The sequence below is a fragment of the Ostrinia nubilalis genome, chromosome 3 (genome assembly GCF_963855985.1).
Source record: "Ostrinia nubilalis chromosome 3, ilOstNubi1.1, whole genome shotgun sequence".
NCBI lineage: Eukaryota > Metazoa > Arthropoda > Insecta > Lepidoptera > Crambidae > Ostrinia > Ostrinia nubilalis.
This window is the reverse complement of record NC_087090.1, coordinates 12,550,018-12,575,783: the sequence shown is the minus strand read 5'-3', so window position 1 is coordinate 12,575,783 and position 25,766 is coordinate 12,550,018. Positions and strand designations below refer to the sequence as shown.

At 36.1% G+C, this 25,766-nt stretch overlaps 3 protein-coding genes across 5 annotated transcripts in view; 1 reads left to right on the top strand and 2 right to left on the bottom strand.

Moving 5' to 3' along the window:
• Positions 1–950: 950 nt before the first annotated feature.
• On the bottom strand, positions 951–15,182 carry LOC135087974 (putative defense protein Hdd11). The gene is made up of 5 exons (XM_063982844.1): positions 15,073–15,182; positions 13,504–13,669; positions 6,110–6,274; positions 1,979–2,079; positions 951–1,249 (listed from the first exon to the last, which is right to left on the bottom strand). The coding sequence occupies exons 2-5, from the start codon at positions 13,660–13,662 to the stop codon at positions 1,177–1,179; spliced, it is 498 nt and encodes a 165-aa protein (XP_063838914.1). The 5' UTR covers positions 13,663–13,669; positions 15,073–15,182; the 3' UTR covers positions 951–1,176.
• Positions 15,183–17,716: 2,534 nt separating this feature from the next.
• LOC135087972 (transcription elongation factor S-II) lies at positions 17,717–19,260 on the top strand. Its single transcript, XM_063982842.1, has 2 exons — positions 17,717–17,899; positions 18,237–19,260. The coding sequence occupies exons 1-2, from the start codon at positions 17,831–17,833 to the stop codon at positions 19,041–19,043; spliced, it is 876 nt and encodes a 291-aa protein (XP_063838912.1). The 5' UTR covers positions 17,717–17,830; the 3' UTR covers positions 19,044–19,260.
• A 93-nt stretch (positions 19,261–19,353) lies between these two features.
• Positions 19,354–25,766, bottom strand: part of LOC135087971 (zinc finger protein Xfin-like) — a 29,104-nt gene continuing 22,691 nt past the window's right edge. For all 3 annotated transcript variants that reach the window (XM_063982840.1, XM_063982841.1, XM_063982839.1), the window contains exons 3-5: positions 23,592–25,009; positions 23,192–23,363; positions 19,354–23,013 (exon numbers count right to left, since the gene is read on the bottom strand). In XM_063982840.1, the coding sequence (XP_063838910.1) occupies positions 20,485–23,013; positions 23,192–23,363; positions 23,592–25,009 (4,119 nt within the window). In that variant the 3' untranslated portion in view covers positions 19,354–20,484. The remainder of the gene's footprint in view (positions 23,014–23,191; positions 23,364–23,591; positions 25,010–25,766) is intronic.

The following is a 25,766-nucleotide window of genomic DNA, read 5'->3' as shown; positions in this document are numbered from 1 at the left end:
CCGTGCGTATATTTATACGAACCAATTGGAGCCACTTTTGACTCCTCATCATTCCAAAACTACTGTGCATTAACTCTTCAAATTTGGCTCATGTATTGAGACTTGCAAGATATACATCAGCTTTAAATTTCATAAATATACCTCAAACGGTTATTTAGGTATTGACGTTCAAAAATCGACATTTAGAACACTAAAATCTATCTATCACCTGTGAAATGTTAAAATTTACTGGTTTTTTATTTGTTCCTTTGTATTTGCATAACTACCTTTCTGGATGCCAAATTTGAACCTTCGAGGTCATCTGGAAGTGGTTAGAATTTGGTATATAGGTCAGACATGTAGATTTTTGGACGTCAATACCTAAAGAACCGTTTGAGGCATATTCATGAAATTTGAAGCTGATGTATATCTTGCAAGTCTCAACACATGAGCCAAATTTGAAGTGTTAATGCACAGTAGTTTTTGAGTGATGAGGAGTCAATAGTGGCTCAAAGTGGTTCGTCTAAATATACGCACAGTGCAGTCCCCTCCCTGTAACTAGGATTAACATGCTCCCGCATGTCTAGAATGATTGCTCAATGTTGATTTAGTCGATTTTCTCCTGATGGGAACATGTAAGACAAAAATAAAATTTCCAATATTACAGACCTTCTAGAGCAGATGCCGCGAAAACTATACAATTTATCAAAAAAGTTGACTATCTCACCTGTAGCAAATTGAATATGCTTTTTTTGGTTCATAGTAGTCATGTCACTAGGACGCATAGTTTCCGAGGATTAAGCGAAAAACCGAAAAGTGGCACCTTTAAACCCCCCTCTCCCCGCCGGCTCAAGGGCTAAGGGCGGGGACTTTTGCTATGTTCACCTCATAACTAGTCTAAATAAAGTCCTGAAGTCAGAAATTGTGTTCTACAGTTTTCCATCTATAATGCTTTATTGACTGGACTAACTATAACGTGTGTCAAATAAATTGGTTGACATACAAAAGTTTCATACCAAAATATGTGCAAGTGAACACACTAATAGATTGACAAACATTACAAAAACGTTTTACAAAACCTAAATAGCGAGACGTAAATAATTTAAACAATTGAACACTTTAAAATATCAACGAATCGAATTTTAAAATATTAATCTCTTATATTATCTTAAAACTAAGCTTAGGTATGGTTTCCACTTAGTTGGTAACTTTGATGGGAGCGGACTCGACGCCGACCCAGAAAACGGCACCATTTAAGGCGATGGTGGCCCTGAAATAATAAAAAATATACAATTAATAAGTAATTAAGTTAATAATATTACATGGTTTTACATAAACGTTTCAATGGGGCAATAATTTTATTCTCCGCAATAGGGTTAGTAATGAATTTCATAACTGTTGTTGTTGGTTGTCCTTTGTTGATTGCAATCGATAACATTGTCAAATGATGTTGAAATAATAAGTCATGCTACTTCCTCGTCATTTTCATAATAAATTACGTAGTACAAAAGATTATATCTTTTCAGGATTTAGATTATGGGACTTTTCCTTGTGTGAGTAACTTAGGTTAGAAAACAATCAAGTTACTAATACTTGCGCGGTAAAAGAATAAATATCCAATAGAATTTAACGCTTTAAACTGATTCTGAAACCTACTCTCACTAGACGTTCCGACTTACAGTAGAGTCGAAACAACGTTGAGGGCTCAGAAAACACAGTCCCTACATATATAAGCTTTTTTAAAATAATATATTAATGTAAATAAACACAAAATACTAATAGTCCCCTCGTGGTAAGGTATAAATAAATTTGCTTGTGTTACGACGAGTGGTGTCACTAGCGGCGGGTTTGAACCCACGTTCCTCCGGAACTTAATATGACCTGTCCGACAGCGACTCCAATAGTGTGAGCTAAGTATTGTCGATTTAAAAATTATGGTCAAAATAATTTACCTATTTTCATTTATTTATTTATATAAAATTAAATTAAAATGACATACCTGAATTTAATTTCGTCGTTCAAGTCAGCAGGGGGCGTCCAAGTGAAGGAAACGGTTTGTTTGTCGAGTTTAGCATCGTGCTTCGTGTGGGTGACCGAGTTCTGAAATAATAAAAAAATATGGTCAAAATTTTGTTAAGTACTAAGTAATTTATTAATTAGCAAATTCCATAACTTATATTTATTCAAAATCAAATCAAAATCAAAATCAAAAAATATTTATTCAGTTTAGACCACAAGTGGCACTTATGAACGTCAATAGAAAATAATAAAAAAAGAAAAGGTAGCCCTTATGGGGCACTTTACATGTCTCCTTATCTTTTGGGCCCTACCAGCGCTTCGAGACAATCATATGGCAAGTGCTGAGAAGAAACGCCGGAACAAACTCAGTCACCACTTATTGCCAGGAATTATCTAACGGTAAGAATAGTCAAATTTAAGTACATCAAATATGTGCAGACTGAACTGACCACGCATCCTTGTCATCAATATAGTCTCGAACCTTGTAGTACCCTTTGGACATAAGGGTATTTTTTATATGTATCTTAAATTTGTTTATTGGCAATTCGACAAGGTTGTGTGGTATTTTGTTAAATATGGTAATACATTTCCCCAAGAATGAATTACCTATCTTATGCAACCTAAATGATGGAACAGCAAGTTTATTCTTATGTCTCGTGTTAAATGAGTGGACGTCACTTTTCTTAGTAAATAAATGTATATGTTTACGGACATACATAATGTTATCAAATATGTATTGCGAAGCCACAGTCAATATATTGATTTCTTTAAAAACTTCTCTAAGCGAGTCACGTGGTTTAAGACCGTATATTGCCCGAACAGCTCTTTTCTGTAAAATGAAAATTGATTCTATGTCTGCTGCTGAGCCCCACAGTAAAAGACCATAAGACATAATACTATGAAAATAAACATTTAAGTATTTCAATAATCATAATATTACGTCCTTTGTTTTATTATAGCGCGTTACTTCCCTACTTTAGAATTCTTATGTGGAAGGTTGCGGAAAAACATAAGACCGTGGGAGATGCCATTTAAGTACTTTTAGGTAACTATGTGCCTAATTATGCACGTATGAAATAATAAAAAAAATATCCTTAATTTGATAAAATAAGTAAATAAAGGGGCATTCAGCCTTAGGTATGTACCTATATAATATATGATATTCAAAACATGCTCAACCAGCGTCATGATTTATGGACTTTTAATAAATAAACTACCTAAGTGTAGGTAGTAGTACCTACATAAGTTGAAAATCACCAGATGATTACATAGGTAGCACCTAATACTTATGTACTAAGTTACTTGTAGATTGCAGGTTCGCTGCTTCGTAATTATTACCACGACAGTTCAATAGCCTATCTCAAAATTGGTCAAGGTCTACGGAATGGATTTTAGAGATAAGCTGTAAAACGCTAAGACGCTTACTAAGTTATCGTTTAGTACGAGTAGTAAATAGATAGAGCTTTTTGTTTTATCAGAATTTGATGGTTATTGTTTATTTTAAGACTAATGTAAATACATACTTTAATAAATAAGTTAAATAAAACTAGAATAGTATATCAAACACGCGAGTCCCTAAACACAAGTGATACTAGGTAGGTACCCTAACGTGATCTTTTGCTGGGCACATTTCATTCGGTCTCCTGACTCAATTAAAAAAGTTGACAGGGAGTTGTGTCTGGGTCTCCTGTGACCTATCTAAGCGATTACCACATCGTAGCACGGCCGTTAGTGTAACCTGTAACACTGTTTAAATGTAGATACCTACCTACATTAGGAATAGGGGGTTAAGGCACAGTAATTCGCTGATTCTACGATTCGGAGCGGCGGCACTGCAGTTATGTACAGGCAAATTACATTTTATGCAGTTTCTCACGCATTTATTACGTGTTATTTATGAATTAGAAGGCCGGTCGGTTGACAACAGTCGCATAGCTAGTTGAATATGCTTGGGTAACAAGCTACATCGTGACAAAGACAAAGAACTGTTGTTATAGTAGTGGTTAACAAACGATAAGTGAAGGGACTTGCAAGTTTTGAACGCGCGCCCTCGCCTCGGAGAGTAAAGACTAAATAGCGAATGCCAACAGATGAGATTAAAATAATACAAATTGCAAAAGCTTAATAACATTGGCGTGGTAAATATTGCAAAGCATTGGATTTAAGTAATGCATAGAGTTGTCATATATTTAATTTGCATTTTATTTAAGTTTGCATTAAGCGTCTCAAGTATTTCATTCATTTTCAGTTAACCTTTGTGACGATCTAAATAAATAATTCAATAATTTTATTAACTTTAGCATTTTTAACTTTTCCCAGATGTTCCTGTTTAGGTACTTAACCGCTAACTACTTAATTAGAATAATGTAGTTATGCGTTGATTATCATTTTGGAGATTGATTATCGCCTGATAATTATCGGGCGGCCTTATACAAAGCTAAGGTTTGTCGCTATAGTTTTTATTAGTAGGCAGATGATACACGTGGGTGCTCTTTGGAAATGTTTTGCGTTTGGTAGATATGTAGATACCATCATAAATCTTTGAGTGGGTAAGTATTCTATGCGACCTTTTGCACCGAATAGCCTTGCCGGAGTGAGGCAATTGATGGCTCTTTATGCAGCATTAGGTAACCTATCGCCGCAACCAACTCGCTGCAACGTCTATCAACAAAATTACCCATTCATGAAACTTCAATTCTTTTTTTTCAGGCTACGAGTAAATAAGTAATGCGTCCTTTACGTTACAATGCGCATAATTCCTTAAATGTAGAAAAGTTCGCTTCTAAAAGAACTAAAACGCTTTAATAGTAAATAGGAATGACATTAATATATATATAATGAAATAACAGACACCTGCAAATGGTTTATCCAGCCCTCTTTGTTTTTTTAATGACTAAGTCATTAATATTATGGTGTTGAAATGAACATGCAGATTTTTTCCTTACAAGAGTTAATTGAATTCTTATCTCATCAAAGCTCTTTTATTGTTTGTTTAATAAGTTAGTCCGGCTTATTACCTACCACAGACGATCTGTACTTTATTACTTTTTATTAATCTACTTAATATATTCTTTAGCACCAGGAACTACGAAATAATATAAAAAGGCTCTGTCATTGTGAACGTATGAAGGTCTCTAGTGCCCAATTTCTCGTTACCTTGCTTAGTGACAAGAAATAAAATGATTAAGGAAGTACATACTTAGTAGGTAGTTACAACGGATTCTGTGACCTCTTATAAAATTATGTGCACGCGCATGAATTATGCTTACTTGTCTGTTATGGAATACAAGGTTCCCTCTTTTTATCAACCTTAGTGTTCTTCCTGAATTACTTAGGTAGGTATACTTAATTATTACATCTGTAACATCTTTCAGACTGTTCTTCGCTGAACATGGAAAATGTATAGCTCATCTCCTTACTAGAGGAACATTCGTACGTAAGGAATACAGCCTACCAGTTAATCAACACATCACGATCACGAATTTTCATAATAATTCTTGAAACCTCTACGCAAGACAATCGCACATACTTAGTACGTGCCTCCATGAATGCTGTTACGGACGACAGCACGTCAAGCTAAGTACAGAGATATTGTATGCATCTATTGTAATAAGGAGCTATATTACACCAAAAGCTGATGTGCTGTCGGTAGAATCACGTAATTTGGCGACTGATAAAATTATGACAACAAGCTATTTGTTGAGATTCAGGTACGTAATCTTAACCCCATGTAGCTACAAAGAATTGCCTTTAATTTATAAGAATACCTTGATTGATATGTGCAGGTACTTCGATGATTGATAGTGTAGATATTAAAAGATGATTGATATATAGATAGGTACAATAATTTTATTAAGTCCAAGGTGGCTATGTAATGACTTAGGAACCTAAGCGCTCTGTGTAGAGCTCTGCCTCTCTTTCTCACGGTCTTATTGACTCCCATTACGATTAGGTGACTAGCCAAAGCTTTTGACTGATAATAAGTTTGGGTTGCACCATCTTACTCAAAGTTTTTCAAACGTCAAAAGTCTGTCAAACTTCATACAAAAACACCGTTAAAAATAGTGACGGTTAAAGTTAAAGCTAAATTAGATAAGAATAAACTACTTACGCCAGCAGTGCCGCAGTTGAGGAGCTGGAAGGGCTCGTTGGGTGGGATGGTGAAGGTGCCCACAGGCTTGTCTCCCACACGCGCCTGCAGCAGGAGACCACGGATGGTGTCTGACGCCCCCTTGCCGGAGATCACCACTTCCAACGGAGAACCGGCTTTCACGACCTAAAGATGTAAGTTAAAATTGTAACTAGGCAATCGACTGTTACCATCTTGGTGAAATTTATTTTCCATATTAAACTAGGCTGAGTCAAACTACGAGCATAATTATTTTGAGATTAAAATGTTTTACAGTGTTTTCCGTAGCAAAACGATACGATATGCATCGTATTTAAGTTCATATCGCAAATTCGCCATAGGAGTTGAAACAAGCATTTTTATATGTATGATTAACTGCATTTACTATTACCTATCTTTTAATAAATATCATGCCTATCAGTCCTTAATTCCATTACCACACATTGGCAGTTCATTATGTTACTCTGTTCCCTGGATTGTGACCTTACTTAGTTGTTTACAACCCATAGGTAAGGTAGAAAAATTTGAAGATCACAGGGTGGTGGTGAAATGGAGAGTACCCGCAACGCGCGCGACACTTACTCCGAGCATGAGTTTTAAGTAGTATTGCAGTAGTATAGTGGTAGCATCACCTCAGACTGTTGTACTCTTTTGTCATCGTGATTAGGCCTGATGTACATATTGTGTGAACAATATTTACTTAAGGGCCTGTTAAGTGTTAATTTTGTTTCACAACAATACCAAGGTTTATTAAACATACACTCGACGTCAAATAAATCGCACCTCCCGCGACAAGCATTATCAAACGTATGCATCCCCACTTCCCACTAATATTGGTACCATTTAAAAGCCTAGTTCTAACCTTCATTTCATTAAAGGAAAGGTTTTTACCCCAAAAATGTGTCTTTAGAAGGATCCAGAGTCACTTCTTCAAAAAATAGGTAGTTACGCTAGAGCCAACTTTTATGGCTATAAAACTGTTAAGTTGGGTTTAATTGCTATCCATCTGTTAAAGAGGACACGTGAAATCATTATTTGGTTTTATAACCATAAAAATTGGTCTCATTGATCCCATAGGTGGGCCCAAAGTGAGGTATTTTTTCAAGTCACATTTATGGTATATGTTAATCATTTATTAAGAAATTGAATGTGTTTTTCTTTAAGGATATTTATTGGGCTTTCAAATAACACCAATATTGTTGGGGTACCATGATTGTGTCAGAAGAAAATCGTTAAAGTTCGCGTCGCGGAAGGTGCGGTTTATTTGATGTTGAGTATAGTTACCTACTCACTCATAATATAGCGGAAGACTTCAATAATTCTTATACAGGGTGGAATTTTGTAATGCCACCTGGAGGGAAAGTACTCTTAATACTGTAGATAGAAAATTATACTCAAAGAAAACATTCCTTTATTTTTGAAAAGAAATAGAACTGCATTTAAAGATCTCCAAAAATTTGCATGCAATACCCGGGAATCGAACCAACTAAAATTTGTAAAAAATTACACCCTGTCGGTCATTCTCACGATCAGGCGTTCTCAGCCTAATTACCATATCATTTTTGAAATTTGGCTTAAATGACTTAAATGCATTTAAATATAAAACACATGAAAAGTACGAATTTAACAATCGTAAAGGCGTCAAATTATTCAAAGCGGTTTTCGCGTAAATGAGATCCAAAAATTTTATGGTCACGGTAATTAGATAAGGCTAATACTTAATCTAACGGTAATTAGAAAATATATGTAAAATAGCAAAAAAACAACATCTTGCATTGATAAATTTGTATACAAATATATAGCGTCATTAAAAAAGCTGTAGGTACACTTAATAAACCCTTTGCAAACACTAATTTCTATTGTACAGAAAAACACTAATTTCTATTGTATCAAGTTATTTTCAGTATACTACATGAATCGAGGCTATAACAGGAACACTTAGTTTCAGCAAGAAGGGGCTACGTGTCACATTTCAAATGAGAGCATTTAGCTGTATCAGAATCTTAATCATAATTTGATTAAATGTGGTACAAACGATTTAACGTACAGATAATTAATGGAGCAGGAGGTCTCACGAATTAGATTTTTCGGATATGCATATTTTATATCGAAAAAGTAATTAATGATATAAGTGATTTTTCCTCTTTTTAATCTATCTGCGATCAGCCATCAGCCATTATCAGATTAAATTGAATTTGTAATAATGTCAGTTTCAGCTCTACATATCCCATGATTTGTCACCTCGGTTCTTTTACAACAAGTTTTCAGATTGATGCTATTCGCTTTCTCCTGAGCCTGAATGCAGAATTCTCAGAATTTAGAAGGGATGCAGCAAATAGATTTCATGACGGTCTAGTCTTTGTTTGTAAGCTTTACAGGAATTTTCTACACCCTCTTTGACATTTGGTATCATTTCAGTGGACTTTGTATACCAAGGTGAACAGCTCAAGATTTTTAATACTTTATTTTGAAAACGTTAAAGTATTTCTACAGTTGCGAGGCTAAGTCGATGCCATATGTCTACATGGGTCTTAGGATGCATTTGTATTATAGTTTGTTCTCCAAGCTTCTTCTGCCCAGTATCCATTGCATATCACTAAGTTTTTTCTATGCATAACAAATCAGTTAGGATGCAGTCTAGGATGGTACAAAGTGCCTATACACTCTTGTCTTGAAAAGTCCCATTGTCTGTTGATTTGTTCCCTTTTGTTCTTAATGTGATCACGCCAGGTAAGTGTTAATGTTGGATAATCTCATCTTCTTAGGGCAAAGGTAGGTAATATGGATAGATTTTAATGGTATTATATTAGAATTAATTAATGATTTAACATGTAAATATCAATAATATTAATAGTAAAAATAAGTGTCTGGTACGAGACATGTTTCACGCAGGGGTGACATTTCCTGGCCATCAAGAAGCCCCGATTTCACTCCAGCTAACTTATTTTTGTGGGGTTACCTTAGGGGTTAAAATATACTCTAAAATCCAACAACCATGCAGCAACTGAAGCTGAACATTCGTCATGAAATCGAATCAATTTCGAGGTTACTCTAACGAAAGCTTTTCAAAATTTTGTTGTCAGATTGGAAGAAAAGTCCATAAAGTTGTTATGGGAAAGTCTAGGTATATTTCATATTTTATAATCATACTTATTCAATCGTGAGTGCAATTTGTAGGTAATAATTTCATACAACGGTGATTATAAATATATGGTAATTAGTACATGGAAATTATAAAACGATAGTTTTTCTTCAAAATTTCCAAAATCTGCAGCGTATGCAAATACTGTCTTACTACAACGTATGAAGGCCAAAGTACTGGTTCTATTTAAATTAACAACGTGGATCTACCTTCAAAAATCGAATATAAAAATAAGGACATGGTAAATAGAAACTTTGAAAACCAAAGATATGGTAATTATACTCTTACGCAATTCATCGACGGTACGCCAACGCAATAGACGTCTACTTGCTAACAGGTCTTAGAACTAACTAAGGGCTCGCGCCGCGCGCGTAAATGATGTGTCAAATATTATTATTTAAGCTTGTGTGCCCAAAAACAGAAAATGTCACGGGAATTAGGACTTTCGCTCGGACAAGCAGTTTTTTAATTCTAATTATTTACAGAATGGTTCTATTGAATAGATATTTTGCTATGCGTAAGACAATCTTTTGTACTCTTTAAAATGTTGAATGGAGTGAACCAAATCTATACGACATAAAAATTACAGCCAACTTTTAACATTAAGTCGGTGTGCGGACGCCTAACGGTAATTAGAGAACAGAGGTTCATGAAATTAATTAAGTCACAAATACTTAAAATAGAGGCCTATGATTTAATGCACAACTGGATAGGGTTGTTAAGTAACATCTAAAAATTAGAGATGAAACGGATAGTTGTTTGGCCGGATACCGGATACCGGATATCCGGCCAGCTGCTAGGCCGGATAGCCGGATATCCGGCGGCCGGATAGTTGGCCCATTGTCTCGTTGCATGTCGTGACGAGTTTAGCGCCGCACAAGTGCTTCGAAGGCGATCAGTGGGTATTAGTCTCAGATCATAGAAGGGAATAGATGTGAAACGGGGGCGTGGCGCGTGTCTCCGCGATATGCCCAGAAACGAACATCGTACAGCGATTCAGTCGTACTAAGGAAATGTTCTCCGATATTGTTGGATAATGCGTCATAACGTGCAATAACATAAGTGAAACGAAGAACTACAGGAACAATGAAGTCATTTATCACATGTAAGTATTGCAAATCCATTGGTATTTTGCTAATAAATAAAAAAAACTAAACATTTTTACGAACGAATTCAGTGCCGTGACATTTACTGCGATATCGAAATTAGTGGTGATAAAAATTCAAACACGTTGTACATTGACGATTTAGTTAGCAACCACTTTATGTCATGCGTAACTACTGCGCAATGTATTTTATTTCTTCCGATATCCACTGACGCGTGAAAATACACAGTACGGCCGCATATGCCGGTCGTAACATAGTGCAGGGCTCGTGTTCTAATATGGTTTCCTATTATCGATAAATAGAAGTAAATTATTATTTTCTAATTTTGAATGAAAAAATCATGAGTTGCTTGCGATTTTTAAGTTTTTACAAAAACAATAACAATAGTAGAAGGGATTAGTAACTGTCAACTATGTAATTACTATAAGAGCTAGTTGAAAGCCTAATATAGGCATTATTTTTGATAAACATAGGCGGTACGAATTTCGCCATAATTAAAAAGTTAATGCGCGATAGTACTTAATAATAATTACAGTGATCCTGTTATTATTATTAAAGTAAATAATAATATATTACCAATATTGTAAATACTGGTAAAAATCGCAAGTACCTACTTAACCCACGACTTTTCATACAAACTTTGTCAGTCTATAACTTCTATACTCCATCGATAACGACATTGAGCTTTGGTTGGGGTAAATTAATATAAGGTAGGTAACTTCATTTAGTCCCAATAATTGATTCTGAGTTTTTCGTCCATACAAAATGGAACTGACTCCTTTATGCAAAAATCGTTAAAGAACATAATAATAACGTAATAATAAGCCCCGCAGGGCAGCTTTGTGGCGAGCTGTTGGTGAGTAGCGACACCACGGGGCCAGTTGTTAATCCGAGTGCTCCCGAGAGGCGGTCAAGACCCTCGTCTTCGGCTTGCCGAAGTGGAATCCGAGAGGGTCTGCAGGACTTTCACCTCTGGCTTGCCTTAACCGGCCGGCCAGAGTGGAGTCGCTAGAGCTATATGCTCCAGGGGTGGAAGTGTTAAAGGGCATAACGCCGCGAGTAACTTCGGAGAAAGCGCAGCACACCTCTCTACACCCCTGAGCCGGCAGACGCCAATGTTGCCCCTCAGTCCGGTCTATACGACCCATGACGCCAGGGGGGGCCCATTTAGTCGCTGGCTAGTCACCGCCTGTCATTTTTTCAGTCCGAGACTATGAACCAGGCAGGTGACCCGTAGTCTCCATCCATAGCCCAGTAACCAGTCCATCCATCCTTCATCCATAACCCTAGTCCATTCTCCAATAACTGCAATAGCTCCTGTGCACAGGCTGGGGATGGTCTCTGGCTACATCCCATGATATAGTCAGAGACTAGATCCAGCATGTGCACCACTCTCACTTTTGTCGATTATTTTGCGCTTAAAACGGCCTCTACGTGTTGGATCTGTATCCCCACGCAAGCCTTATAAAGGACCGGGCCACTTTTGACCCGTGAGCTCCAAAACGTATAATAATAAAAAGGTTTTCATACAAGCATTTTTTAAACCAATTTCGAGCCTTGCCCCCAGGATTTAAAGTATCGATATCTTATCGACTCCATTTTATCTTTCTTCTCTCTAATTGCTTTTTTCAAAGTGTGCGTCACGTCACGCGGCCATTGATTGGCCATAAGGCACGCCTTCTGGCCAATCACAGCACTTTTAAGCCGGTTGCACATGTTGTCGTAGACTCTCAGTCGCTTTGTTTTTACACAGTTGAATGTGTGTGTGGGAGCTGTGGTGGGGGAAATGTGGGGACACTGGTTCTCGTTGTAGTTACGCGCGACTTCATATCTATTCTCTTTCTATGATCTGAGGTATTAGTAGACTAGACTAGTCACACTTTTCGAAAATCGAATCCGTCCGAATAGAAAGTCAGATTTTGCCACTTGTCTAGGGGGCAGATCAACGGGCGATTTCGGTTGCTATCGTGCGTGATTGAATAGCGAAAATTAAATTAGTTTACTTGTTGCGTAATCTGGCTGAACTGCATGCATCATGTCATCAAACCATCAGTGAAAAAAAGATCGCCTTTTTTATTTGGCAATATTTCGACACTAACAAATATTTACTATTTATGTATTCGTCATTAGAGTGAATAGCCCAGAAAGAGAAATTAGTTTTTTGAAAGACCTTAATATGGCTTTTGTAACTTTTTGGACTTTAAACAAAAACCGTCATTATTATAAGCCATTTTATTGATATTTACCTCAAAGATTAATGTATTTCATTTTATTAATAGAAAATTGTCGTAGTTTTTTAATATCCGGTATCCGGCCGGATAGTGAGTTACTATCCGGTATCCGGCCGGATAGTAAATTTAGGCCGGATATCCGGCCTACCGGATAGTTACCGGATATCCGTTTCATCTCTACTAAAAATACTTGCATGTCTCTAATTTGTCATTTTTAACGATTTAACAGCCCGGACACGCAAAAACTAGCTCATCTGAGAATGGCCGCTGTATTTTTATTGCATCGATCGTTAGGGTTAAGTTTTTGGATGAAATCTCTCTAACAAACTTGTTAAATTAAATTAAAGGAAAACCATGAAATCTTAAATTATTTTAATTATTTACAGAAAATTGTATGGTTGGTAGTGAATTTTCGAAATATTTTGAAAAATCTTTGAATGCAGTTCTCTTTGTTTTAAAAAATAAAAAGGAATGTTTCCTTTGAGTAAAATGTTCTATCTACAGTATTAAGAGTACTTTCCCGCCAGGTGGCATTTCAAAATTCCACCCTGTAGATGCGTTAACTGTTGTACTATTTTTGTCACCGTGACTAGGCTTGTTAAATTTTGTGAACAATATTTAAGGGCCTGTTAAGTTGTTGCTAATTTTATTTCACAACAATACAAGGTTTATTATAAAGTACTTAGTAGGTACTTACTCGTGATATAGCGGAAGACTTTACATTACGAATATTTCATTTCAATCATACGATTGCGAGTTATTCGTGCTAAGGGCACTGTCAACAGGCGCGGACGGACTCAGACAAATATCGGCCATGCGTAGGTCATAGTCATAGGTCATTATCAAAGTTTACACAATCATGGCTTCCATTTTGATGAACTTTATGCAGAACCTTACCTTGGTGTTAGTGGTGATTGTGTAGGGGGCCTTAGACTTCTGCGGCGGGACAGGGTGGCGCGGGATCATGTCTTCGCAAGCGCTCTCAGGGGCTCCAGAGGAGTACCCTTGCGCACAGGCAACTAAAGCCACCAGGACGACCAGCGAGTACATCTTCATGTTGAATCTAAAAGAAACTGCTCATTAATTTTCGGTCTTTTGATAATTTTCACAAGGATTCCGATCAAGAAGGATTTCTTTCTGAAATTACCGAAAGATGTGAAACTACTTCTTCGGAGCTTTTGCAAAAGATTTGCAACATAAATAAGGTACGTAATTTCTTGTAATTTGGTTTAATTAAGACGTTAAGCCAATTTAATATTTGTTAATATTTCTTCTTGTTTGGTTATTATACCTACTTAGGTTCTGTTACAATTTAATTCATGTTATAGCATTTTAACAAATTACCAACGGTTTAATTATGGGTATAGAAAGTCACCGGCTGCTGGGATTAAAGCAAAACAAAAGCAAAATTTAAACTGTGTCACGGTCCTTTAAGCTGTCTCCAGGTTTCAAGATCTCGTAAACTTGACGTGGAAGACTGGTTCTCCACATGAGTGGCGTAACTCGCGATCGCCAAACGCTTTCGGCAAGATTACATCAATGCGATAAATACATAAAACATTTTTTCGGACGGTTTCGGTAACGTTGCACGCTGGTTGAGTTGATATGGCTTACTTATTCCTAAGCCGATTTCAGAATAAGTAAATCATTTATAACTTTTATTTATCCTGCCTATGAAGAAAAGTACATTTATAAGTATGTTTTGTTTTTATGATTCAATTATTTTATTTACCTGTAAAGTCATTGCACAATTAATGATTTATTCTGTTATTAAAGATATGAATAAAATTCCTTAGATTTCTATGAAAACCATCTAGACTAGGTAGATAAGTTATAATTTCTGTATGTACTAAGTACTTAACTATCCAATTAGTGTCAACTATCGACCTATACTTACTTAGCGTTTATGGAAGACCTAGGTTTATCTCTGACCTAGGTCTACATACTTCAAGGAATTTATTATAATAAAGTTAAGTAGGTAAGTTATATGTAAATAAGTAGATACTTACGTATTTTCAAAATATTATTTTGGGAAACAGTTAAGAATTTATAAATTTATATTTATTATGCTTTATTTTATTACTGTTTAAATTAACTAATTAATTATATTGTTAATACCTACTGACACTTTTAAGTAAGGAACATTATGTCGTAGAACGATGCGGTTTTACTCATTACCTTTGCAGTTAAGAATCAGCCATAAAAAATATATTTTTTTATTGTATTTTGTATACTTAACTCAAATAAAGTTGGTTTGCAGTTGGCTTAAAATAAAAAATATTTTATAAATAAAGTTCAAAAAAAAATATCGCAAATACCGTTTAAAAAGATACATTTTCCACATAAAATTAATTCGACAACACAATAGCCAGTTAAAAATACATTTAATAATCCTAATCCTAAATGTTATTGTTGGATATAACTTCCTATTGTTGTTAACAATGTTTGAAATTAAATTAACAATACCTTATTTCTTGTAGCTGACGCGTGCGTGTCTGCGACTGCGTGACCGTATACAAGCGGCCACCCCGTCACCTTCATACTTTATATACTAACTCGCACATGACTAATCGACTAAGCCTCAGAGGCGTTCAGCTGCCCAAGCTTCGGACAAAACACAAACAAACATGCTGTAACAAAAACAAATAAGTAGTTAACTAAGTAAGTAACAATCGAAAGAACGAGTGATCAGTAAGAAAACTATGATTGACTATGCCGGTCATAGCGAGTAAGGGTCTGTAGAATTGCGCTATGAAAAACCTGTTAAAATTATATGTTTATCGGTACCTAAGTAGGAAATAAATTAAACTACAACAACTATTTTACATCGGAAGAGTTAAAGTTTTGATTTTCCTTAAAAACAAAAGGTGAAAACATAGAAGAAATAGATAGGATAGAGAAATATTTTTGTAACATTTAAAATATACGTTACATAAATACCTATTTTACAAATAAGTAGTGTACTTAAACCTCTTTATAAAATGTATTTAAGTATCTAAAAATACATTCAGAACTCCTGCCTGCCACTCTACTCATGAAAAATATGAAAGGAATCAACTAAGTAACTTAACTATAATGAGTATTATATTGTCTCAATCTTTTCTTTACTGAAGTAAGTATAGTTTAATAAGATAACTACTTTTATGTTTTTACCTGTCTAGCCTTAGATGTTAGATTAAAATTATTTTTAACTCGGGGTCGGGAAAAACTTTTAACCATTTGCGCGTGTGGCGCCGAAGGACATTGCTAAAGTAGATAAAAGTACTTAGTTTTTTTAATGGAGGAAAACACAAAGCTTATAGAAGTACCTGAAGTAATTAACTGTTAGTCACAGACTCCCTGGAGAACAAAGAATACCTACTGTTCTCTAATAAATGTAAGCTGATGTAAGTAATGAAAAAACAGAAGGTACGAAATAAATAATATTTAATTTTATTATCTTACTTATGAATTCGATGCACTTCATTAAACTTCCTAAGAATGAGTTAGGAAGGAAAACTTTAATCATTCAGATCGTGGAATTATTTTGGATGGTCCTACACAGGATCTACTTTTTGTCATCGTCGTCGTCTGTAACCTTGCCTGTAACGATGAGACCGATGACTTGAGATTAACGACATCATGCTAAAAAGTGAGCTCGTCATAGTTTTGGACGAATTGCGTAGAAATCGGTAGAACCCGCAAGCGATGTTGGGCAAGATGACAGTCAAGTTATGCATCGACCTATTTTTGAAGGAAAATAATATTATCCGTAGGCGTTGAAAAATGCAATGAACGCACATTTTAAACCCGCATTTGTTAGTCAGTTTAGTACTTCTTATTATGATTTATCATCACTGAGATTTTCCTGTAGGCATTTAAAATCTGTGTAGGGGAATTACGCTGGATGATCTTATTATGATGTAAGGAACCTTTATTCATTACAAATAGTTAAAGGTACCTCTAAGTACTTATCTATGTGTATCTATTTGATAATCAGAAATCTTGCAAGAACGCAAACTTAGGCTGGGTTGCACTTGCACCATCTTACTTTATCTTTAACAAACGTAAAAAATCTGTCAAACTCCATACGAGAAACACCGGATAATGATAAAGTTACGGTTAAACTTAGGTGGTGCAACTCAGCCTTAGAGTTAGTATGTTGTTAATAGGCATCGGAGTTAATAAAGAGTGTGATACAAACTGAATTTTAAATACTTATTAAATAAAATCAATTGTCTCAGGGAAATGGAACCCGCAAAACAAACGATAACTAGGATCTTCCCAGCAACCACGAAAGCAAACATTGCCGCATTTAACCGCCTCTGTGGTCTAGTGGTAAGACTGGAACATGCTTCAGACGCAGAGGTCCCCGATTCGATTCCCAGTGGAGGCAGATTTTTCTGTTCAGTTTGGTTGGTGGTAGGGCTTATTCTAAGTCCGGCTGGCTAACCACCACCATCTTACCTAAGTCTGTCGCTATAACAACAATGTTAGCAGCATTGTTGTGTTCCGGCAGTTAGAGGTAAGATAGCCAGTTCCTCCGTGGTTGAGGATTCCGGGTGAAGCTCGCTTCCACCTTCGGCCTGATCATCACTTACCATCAGGTGAAAAACAGGCCAAGAGCTTCCTCGTAGATAAAAAAAATGGTACGGCACGGCAATGTAGGTTGTTCAATAGCATGAACAAAGTCGTGTCATGGTAGGCTCCTGTCTCTGCCTATATGTTTTTTAAGGATTATAGGGTAGAAAACAAATACATAGGTATAAGTTGCAGGAATATTGTATATGTATTGTAGCGATTTCTGACCGGGACCGGGCATGGCCGGGCGGGCGTAGCGCATAGCGCGGGGCAAAAAAAATGCCTCGTTTACAGCGCCATCTTTCGAGGTTAGGGAGAGTTAGGGCTAAACTGTCTGGCCGATCTATTTTGCAAAGCCAGGTCACCGCCCATATAATGATTCACCATTCATTTAATTAAGATTAAACAAATGCATTAAACTGCAATTTAATAACATATTTTCATTTTAACTTTGAAAGCGACTCCTTTGTAATTTTCATTATATACCTAGGCTGTATATTCCTATTACTTTGGGTATAGACTTCTGGATTTGTAACAAAAAGCAATGTCTTTTAGTCTATGGTTTAGTTATATTTTCGGTGTGGTGGTCGATTTATCAATTTTTCCTGTAATTGTTGCTGATTTTAAGCGGGAATTCATACAATTACAATAATAACCTGCAACCATGAGCGTCGAAGAAGATGTAATGAAAATACAAAAGAAATTGACAAAAATGATATCGGATGACGGCACGGTAGGTGCAGTTACTAGTGGTATGGATAGATGAAAATCAAACCTGAGGCATTTTCCACCAAGCTTATTTTCTCAACAGGGCTATAATGTAAAGAATTTTAGATGAATGCCAACATTGACAATTCAAACACACATGTTATGATATGATGTAGTGTTGTGTTTATTTACTTCGCATTTCACACATTTTGAAAAGCTAAATGTTGTTCCCAATACCTACGCTTTGCGGTACCTACTTGACAACCTGTAGGGAAAAACTGATATTGTTTACATGTCAACAAGCCTGCATTAAAAAACAAGTCTAAGGCCTAAGTGTTATGTATTATTTTTTATTGTTTCAGGGCCAAGAAGAAGCTCTTGAACTTTTGAAGGCTCTACAGACTATGGCAATCAATTTGGACGTGTTGACCAAAACGAGAATTGGAATGACTGTGAATGCTATTCGCAAGTCTAGCAAGGATGAGGAGGTAATTTCTTTATGTAAAACTCTGATAAAGAACTGGAAAAAGTTTCTTTCAACACCAAACACTCCATCCAAGGACAATGGAAGCTCATCTAAATCAAAAAAAGATGGCAAAGACAAGGAAAAGAAGGATGATAAGGAGAAAGATAAAAAGTTACCAGCTTCCTTTCCACCTCAATCCAATACAACTGATGCTGTACGACTGAAATGCCGTGAACTGTTGACACAGGCCTTAAAGGTTGATGGTGAAAACCCTAGCTCTTGTGCCACTCCTGAAGAACTTGCTGAAGAATTGGAAGAATGCATTTACATGGAGTTTAAAAACACTGACATGAGATACAAAAATAGAGTGCGATCTCGAGTTGCTAACTTGAAGGACCCTAAAAATCCTACTTTAAGAACAAATTACTTAAATGGTGTTGTTGCAGCCTCTAGACTCGCTAAGATGACTCCTGAAGAGATGGCAAGTGATGAGATGAAGAAACTCAGAGAGAAGTTTATCAAAGAGGCGATCGATGATGCTCAACTGGCTACTGTCCAGGGAACTAAAACTGACATGCTCAAGTGTGGCAAATGCAAAAAGAAGAACTGCACCTACAATCAACTCCAGACCAGAAGTTCTGATGAACCTATGACCACTTTTGTCCTCTGCAATGAATGCGGAAACCGTTGGAAGTTCTGTTAAGACTGCTTTTACTACAACCTTAGATTAACATAGTGTGTTTATCAATATTAAGATGCAATAAGTGTTGTATCAAATAATTCTACTACCTTTTATTATGAATTATGATATTTTGGTTTGCTGTTAATGCATTGACCTTATAACTACCAATGGATACGGAATCATGTTGAGTAGATAAGGCATCCTTAGTTTTACATAATAAATTATCTGCTTTAAGTAATATTGTAACTTTTATTTTGTGAACTATGTAGTACCTACAAAATTAGTTGAATTTTTTATCATAATAAAAGAATTCGTAAAAGTGAAACAAATGTTTATGTTGAGTAATTATTGTATATTTTTTATAATATTTAATAACAATAGGAATGTGTCCTTTAGGACCAAGTAAAATATAAATCAGACACTGTAGAGTGCCAGCATTTAGTTATACTCAAATAACCAACTATTATTACTATCCTCAAGCAAAATAATATTATTATTAATACAATCAATAATTATGTGATTATGCTGTTTTATATTGAGTCATATTTATCTGAGGAAAACAATACAGAATAATGAAGCTTCTTAAAACTTAAACACTATTAATTAAGAATGTAATGTAAATGACTAACATATTGCTCTTAAAAATAACAAGTACTAAGTTATAATATTCACAATCAGATTCAGGTTTCTAATAACTTTTAAATATCTTTTACCAAAGTATAAAAACTGTCTAGCCTTGAAATTATCAGTGTACACTTTATTGTCTATGGTTTTGTTTTATTAGATCAGATTGTTGCCATAGTTTTTTTTCAATATTTATGTAGTTACAATACTTCAGATTAAGTCAGTCAGTACAAGTTCTAGTTTGTTTAGTTTAGATACTCTCAGCATTTATAAACATCCAAGTAAATATGGTAACATTTTGGACAAACTTCGCAATAGAAACTTTCTAAAAATTTGGACTAGTTATCACACTTTCCTGGATAAGAAGTGGAGTTGTGGATCTACCTTAAATCTCTACATATTTCCTTAAATGTATTTGAATTAACTTAATGCTCCAGTTAATTTAACATGTAGTACTTAATAAATCCGTTTGGCGCTGTATTTTTGAAACATTGGAATTCCATTTCCGTTACATCAGTTACATCAAGTTAGGTAAGGGCATACGAATTCGTATACGATTTGTGTGATTTCGGATGCGGTTAGAGATGAAATGTTTCAAAAATAAGAGCCCTGGTCTAAGTTTCTAAGTAAAGATCTACTTAATTTCTATTAACGCTCATTAACACCTATCCGAATGGCCAGAACTGCTATAATCTAATATGGCAAGCTACACTTTGGTGAATATCAACTACAGTTTTTTGGCTTTTTAGTTCTAATTCGTCTTGAACTTTGCAATAACAATAATTAATTTTACGTGGGTCAGTAAACTACCTATATCATTTTGATAACATCTATATTATTATTCAACCATAAGTTCTCCCGTTTGTATCTTAACAAAAATTTTGTCTTCATTGCACTTGAATTTCTTGCTTTGCATATCTAATTTGAGATCAATAGGTGCATCATCTTCATCATCGACTTTTGTGATAGTGAAACTCACATTTTCATTAGCGACATAACATTCCGGCGTCAATGTCTTTTGGTATGTAAAATGTGTTTTCAAATGGTCTCGGAGGAAATGTGACTGTACAACTACAAGATCACAAAAATTACATTTATGATTACCTAAATTAGAAACATCAGTATCATCATGCCGTTTGTAATGATTAAACAAAGCGTCTTGGCGTTGATTTGTGTACGGGCACAGTAAACACATGTGTAATTTCCGGTCCTTCAAATGTGATACATCTGATGGCGAAGACTGTTCCTTGCCACTGTTGTTCAATGAGCGTCTGCGTTGCAGTATTCTAAGAGTTTGTTGATCGCTGAATGAGAACTGCTGAAAATCGCTTTTGGGAGTACCTTTAGGCATTGTTTTAATTGCTAATTTTATGTTGTCGGTGTCTTCCTGCTTGACTTCTTGAGTTTCAGTTTCAATAACACCATTACTGGTTTTCTTTCTTTCAGCTTGCGCTTCGTCGTTCATTTGATGCTTTCTCATGTGTTGAACATAGTTGGCATAATACTTAACGGAGTAATCGCAAAGTTCACATTTATATCTTTGTTTGGAACCATGCAGTGAAAGATGTATTTTATATTGTTCTCGTTTTTCAAATGCAGACGGACATTTGTGACACTTGTAACGCTTTTCCTTCTGGCGACCGTTTTTCAGATAAGTGGGGTATATGAACTCTGGATTGCCGTGCATCAGGTATCCGAACTGAGGATCAGCTTGCAGCACAGGCGGAAAATGATCATTTGGTTTAACCAATTTGTCTTTATCAATCAACACTCTTTTTTGAGCTTCTGTTTTTCGTTGAAATAAATCTGTCCCTGATAAGGGTATATTTTTGAAATCCATATTGTCGTCTCCTGACTCGTAATCACAGTTAGACGCTTTCCCGTCATTTTCATGCAACGCTACATGTTTTGCCAAATTGCCTGTATTCCTAACGGCGTAGCTACACAATTTACATTTATGTGGATAATTACTGCCGTGTAGTGCCATATGACCGGTAAGCGCCGAACTTTTGATAAATCTAGCTGGGCATTCTTTGCAAGCGTATTGTTTTGGCACTGGTTTAGTCTCGTTTGATCCTTTATGGGTATCGTTATTGTAATTTTTGCTCGGGTTAGACACTCCCCACGTTATATCTGTTGTGGTTGAATTAAGAATTATGTCCAGATTAGGCTGCCTGTGGGCTGCACTGCAGCTGTGAATGAACTTTAGCATTTTAGTTTTTGTATGATATTCATCTGAATGCACTGCAGTGTGTTCACTGAGCTCACTTTTCTCGGGAACGTAAAATTCGCAGCTTGGGCATTTATGCGGTGAAGCTGAATTATTGTGAAAATTGTCATGGTTTTTGAGTTCTTCATCAGCAAAGAATCTTGCTGGACATTTTTGACAAAAATACAGTGTTTTGGATTCTTTATTTTCATCACCAGCTTCATCTTCCTTATTTCCTTCCGAAGTCGTGTTTTTTTCTGCTTCAATAACTTTACGCAACTTAGCGATCTGTTCCTCATCGGGGATATCGGCGTCAACAGGGCAATAAATGCGACCATAAATCTCACCATGGGTTCTTGAATGCTCGGCTAGTCTTACAGCACTGTCACAAGTATATTTGCATTCCAAACATTTGTAAATTATCATTTCACTATTTTCAAACACAACGCAGTGGATTTTCTCGTGATTAGGAATTTTACATTTTTGAGAATTCACATACGAGCAGTAACGGCATTTGTACATTTTATGGAACTCATTCTTTGCCGAAACCCAAACAAATGGGATCTCGTCCAGATTTATTTCAATTCTCAAGTCAGTTTTAGACTCTAATTCAGCTTCAAGTTTCTTGGAGTTTATCCCATGGACTCTTAAATGTTGGTGTAGCAAATGTCTTTTTGATACACTGTAGTTGCATTCGGGACACTTATAGGGCGTGTCCGCTGGAAGTCGATGGAATTGCTCGTGGTACATGTACTGAGACTTGCTGTTGGTTTCATAAGGACATTCGGTGCATTTGTGTCTCTTTGTGGATGACGTGTTTGGGGTCGAATTCGAAGCTGGCTCAGGAATTGGAGATTTAGCACCCATTGCTCTCGCTATGTATTCTTCTGGTTCATTGACGCCGTGCAGGATGAGATGTTGAATCAGTTCGTGTTCATCCTTAACAAAGTAGGGACAGAAGAAGCACTTGAAAATAGATTGTGGTGATGGCTGATGTTGTTGGAGGTGAGCTAGTAATAGTTTTTTGTCGCTAGTTTTGAATGGACACTTGTTACATGTGTCTCCGTGAATGTCGTTCAGTCCCAACCCTGGATCTGGCTTCGGCTTCACCGTAGTTATGACTTTGATAATACCATCGTGCTTGAGGCGGCAGTGTCTCTGAAACATAGAATTATAAATAAGTCAATACATTAAAGAGTGGCTTAACTTATGTTAGTTAAATGTATTTATATTGTTTGTTAATTTATTCTGTTCGATAGACACAATTAGGCCATACTCATTCAAATAGTGTACTCATTGATGTACCTAATAAAGTACTAACTTATCTAGTACTGACCTGTATAACATGTTTCCAGTTCGATAATTGATTGCAGTGGCCGCAGCGATAAGCCAAGTCTGCCGGGTCGGGAACGTTATCCGGTTTCTTGGGAGGTTTCATCCCGTTCGGGTTCCCGTCGGCTGTAGAGTGTTCTCGAACGTGTTCTAACAGGGCCTCCTTGGATGGGTCTCTACAAGGCGTAATAATTTATAAGTAATTGAATCATAACACTTCAAGATTTGCTTTAACATCTCTATTCATGAAACCTTCATTCGGGGTATACTTTTAGATGGATACAGTTTGTCACAGAAATGTGAGTAGCTAACATCAAGCAAACATCTTCAAAAATATCAAAAACATCTAGCTAGAGATGACTGATAAGTTTTGTAAAACTGAAAATAATAGAAAACTAGATTACCTGTAATTGCATTTCTTGCATTTCCACAATGTTTTCTTGGGTTTCTTCTGATCCATGCTTCGGTTATCGAATGCCTCACCATCAGAATGATTCATCTGGAGGTTGAGTGGTTGCACTTCTAAAGTGTGATTAAAGTTGTCGTTCATGTCATTGTAAGATTCTATACCCTCTATGGACGGATGAGATGAAGGATTCTGGTCTATGTAATGGAACACAGTCTCTCCATTCTCATTCAAAACCGACATAGCTAAGAACTTGTTGTACTTGCTATAGTTTCTTCGGCCAGTCTCATCAGTCATTAGGACTTTTGCCTCATTATGTTCAGGGTCTCTAGCTGATTTTAGCTTGATATGTTTAGTGATGTCCCAACGCCAGTTAGATTTGTATTTACAGAGAGAACATTTGAAAGGTTTTTTATTCAAATGTCCTACAATATGAACGTGAAATCTTGACGCAGTGGAAGCCCAGAATGGACAGTGTGGACACTTGAAAACTTTTTTCCCCATGGCTTGACTAGGTGACAAATTCATGCCTTCATTGTCTTCCGCGATGTCCAAATCGAAGCTTCTACACATTTCTGGGAGCGTGGAATCATCATTAATATTTATATCAAGAGGTGTATCAAATTTGTTGGAATCCTGGTTAATATTGTTCCATACGAATACTACATTTTCCATCGGATGTGGCTCTGTTTCTCGATCTTGAACTGTGATGATTTCATCATTGCTGTCTTGGCTTTTGACTTCAACGGTGTCATCTTCCATTTTTTCAATCTTTCTACACGTTTTCATGTGTATGATAAGATCTGCACTAGATTTACATCGGTGCCGGCAATTTTGGCAACGTGTTGAACTTAGACTGGGAAGTAAGGTGTTCGTTGCGGACTTATTCAACTGAGAAGCGCAATTTTTCTCGTGTACGGAATGTTCAGATAAGCATTTACTTTCAAACCCACAGTTTTTGCAGATAAGAGATCCTTTCTCGCCCGTCTCAGTTAGCAATCTTTCTTTCAGTTTGTCAAAGAATGAATTATTTTTCTTACGACCTACATTTTCTTTAGTATTGATAGGAATGTTGTTAACCGGAATCAAAGTGATGTCTACAGGTAAATTTTCGAACTTAGTTGTTTTAGTGGATTCCGAATTTGGGTTTTCTTTGAATTTTTTCGCCGGGGGCTCACCTGATGGTGTCTTATTATTAGTGGGTGTAGAAGTGTGCAACGGAATGAGCTGTGGTAAAGGCCTGGGGACTTTTCTATTGTTCTTGTGTGATTTGGATTCTTCCGTTGCGGCATTGGGTGACTGTTGGCTTTGAATGTCCTGTGATGGTGAAGCATTTTTGCTTCTTCCATCTGCAGCGTCGTTTGAGTCGCTGTTGCAGCTTAACATTTCTTTATCTGCACATTGAAGACCCATTTCCTGGAAAAAGAGAAAATTAATTTATTACTTTAGTTATTTAAACATTAAATAACAACTATTTATTTAAAGTAATACGCAAATACATGTAATTCGCATATGAAACAAAACTATCTATCTATGTTTACTGTTGCGACAAAAAACTAAGTTAAGGTTGAGGGGTGGAGTCGGTCCTGAGGGAATTAGCGAAGAAAAAAGAAATCTTGAAATTCTTTTCGCCTTGACCGTTTCTTAAGGTAAGGATAAAGGCCGTTTGGGTGAAGAATGGTACGTATACCTAATTCAAAACGAAAAATTCTCCACCACATTCTTTATACTTAAAGAAATATTATTCTTAAGTTAAAAACGTTACCTACCTACATTGAACCAACGATCGCCGATTTAGTTCATGACCGTTGCGAGATTTAGAGCAATAAGTTTCGCACTAAACGCGATAGGTGGCGCGCTTGACATCGTCCAAGCATAAAATTGGTTTTCACGAACACTTTCAGAATCTTGTCCAATATAAATAAATAATCAAGTTATTTGATCAAAATAGGTAGTAAATCTTTAAGAAACACAAATCATTCATGACACATCAGCACTTTAACGCGGAGTGGACTAACTAATTATTCCAAATAGAGCATCAACACGTAGATAAAACTTCTGGTCTTAAGCCCGCCTATTATGTACGAGTATAACGATTGATTTACGTTCAATCCAAATTAAGTGTGTACCAAAAAAAAGAAAATAATTTTTATTAAATCGACGTCTTTTCAGC

What these genes read in the sequence shown, in the direction of transcription:
- LOC135087972 (XM_063982842.1), top strand. Translation starts at nt 17,831, where the DNA reads ATGAGCGTCGAAGAAGATGTAATGAAAATACAAAAGAAATTGACAAAA. An exon ending in TGATATCGGATGACGGCACG is followed by an intron (nt 17,900 to 18,236) that starts GTAGGTGCAGTT and finishes TTATTGTTTCAG; the next exon opens with GGCCAAGAAGAAGCTCTTGA.
- LOC135087974 (XM_063982844.1), bottom strand. Translation starts at nt 13,662, where the DNA reads ATGAAGATGTACTCGCTGGTCGTCCTGGTGGCTTTAGTTGCCTGTGCG. An exon ending in CAATCACCACTAACACCAAG is followed by an intron (nt 6,275 to 13,503) that starts GTAAGGTTCTGC and finishes TTACATCTTTAG; the next exon opens with GTCGTGAAAGCCGGTTCTCC. An exon ending in AACGACGAAATTAAATTCAG is followed by an intron (nt 1,250 to 1,978) that starts GTATGTCATTTT and finishes TTATTATTTCAG; the next exon opens with GGCCACCATCGCCTTAAATG.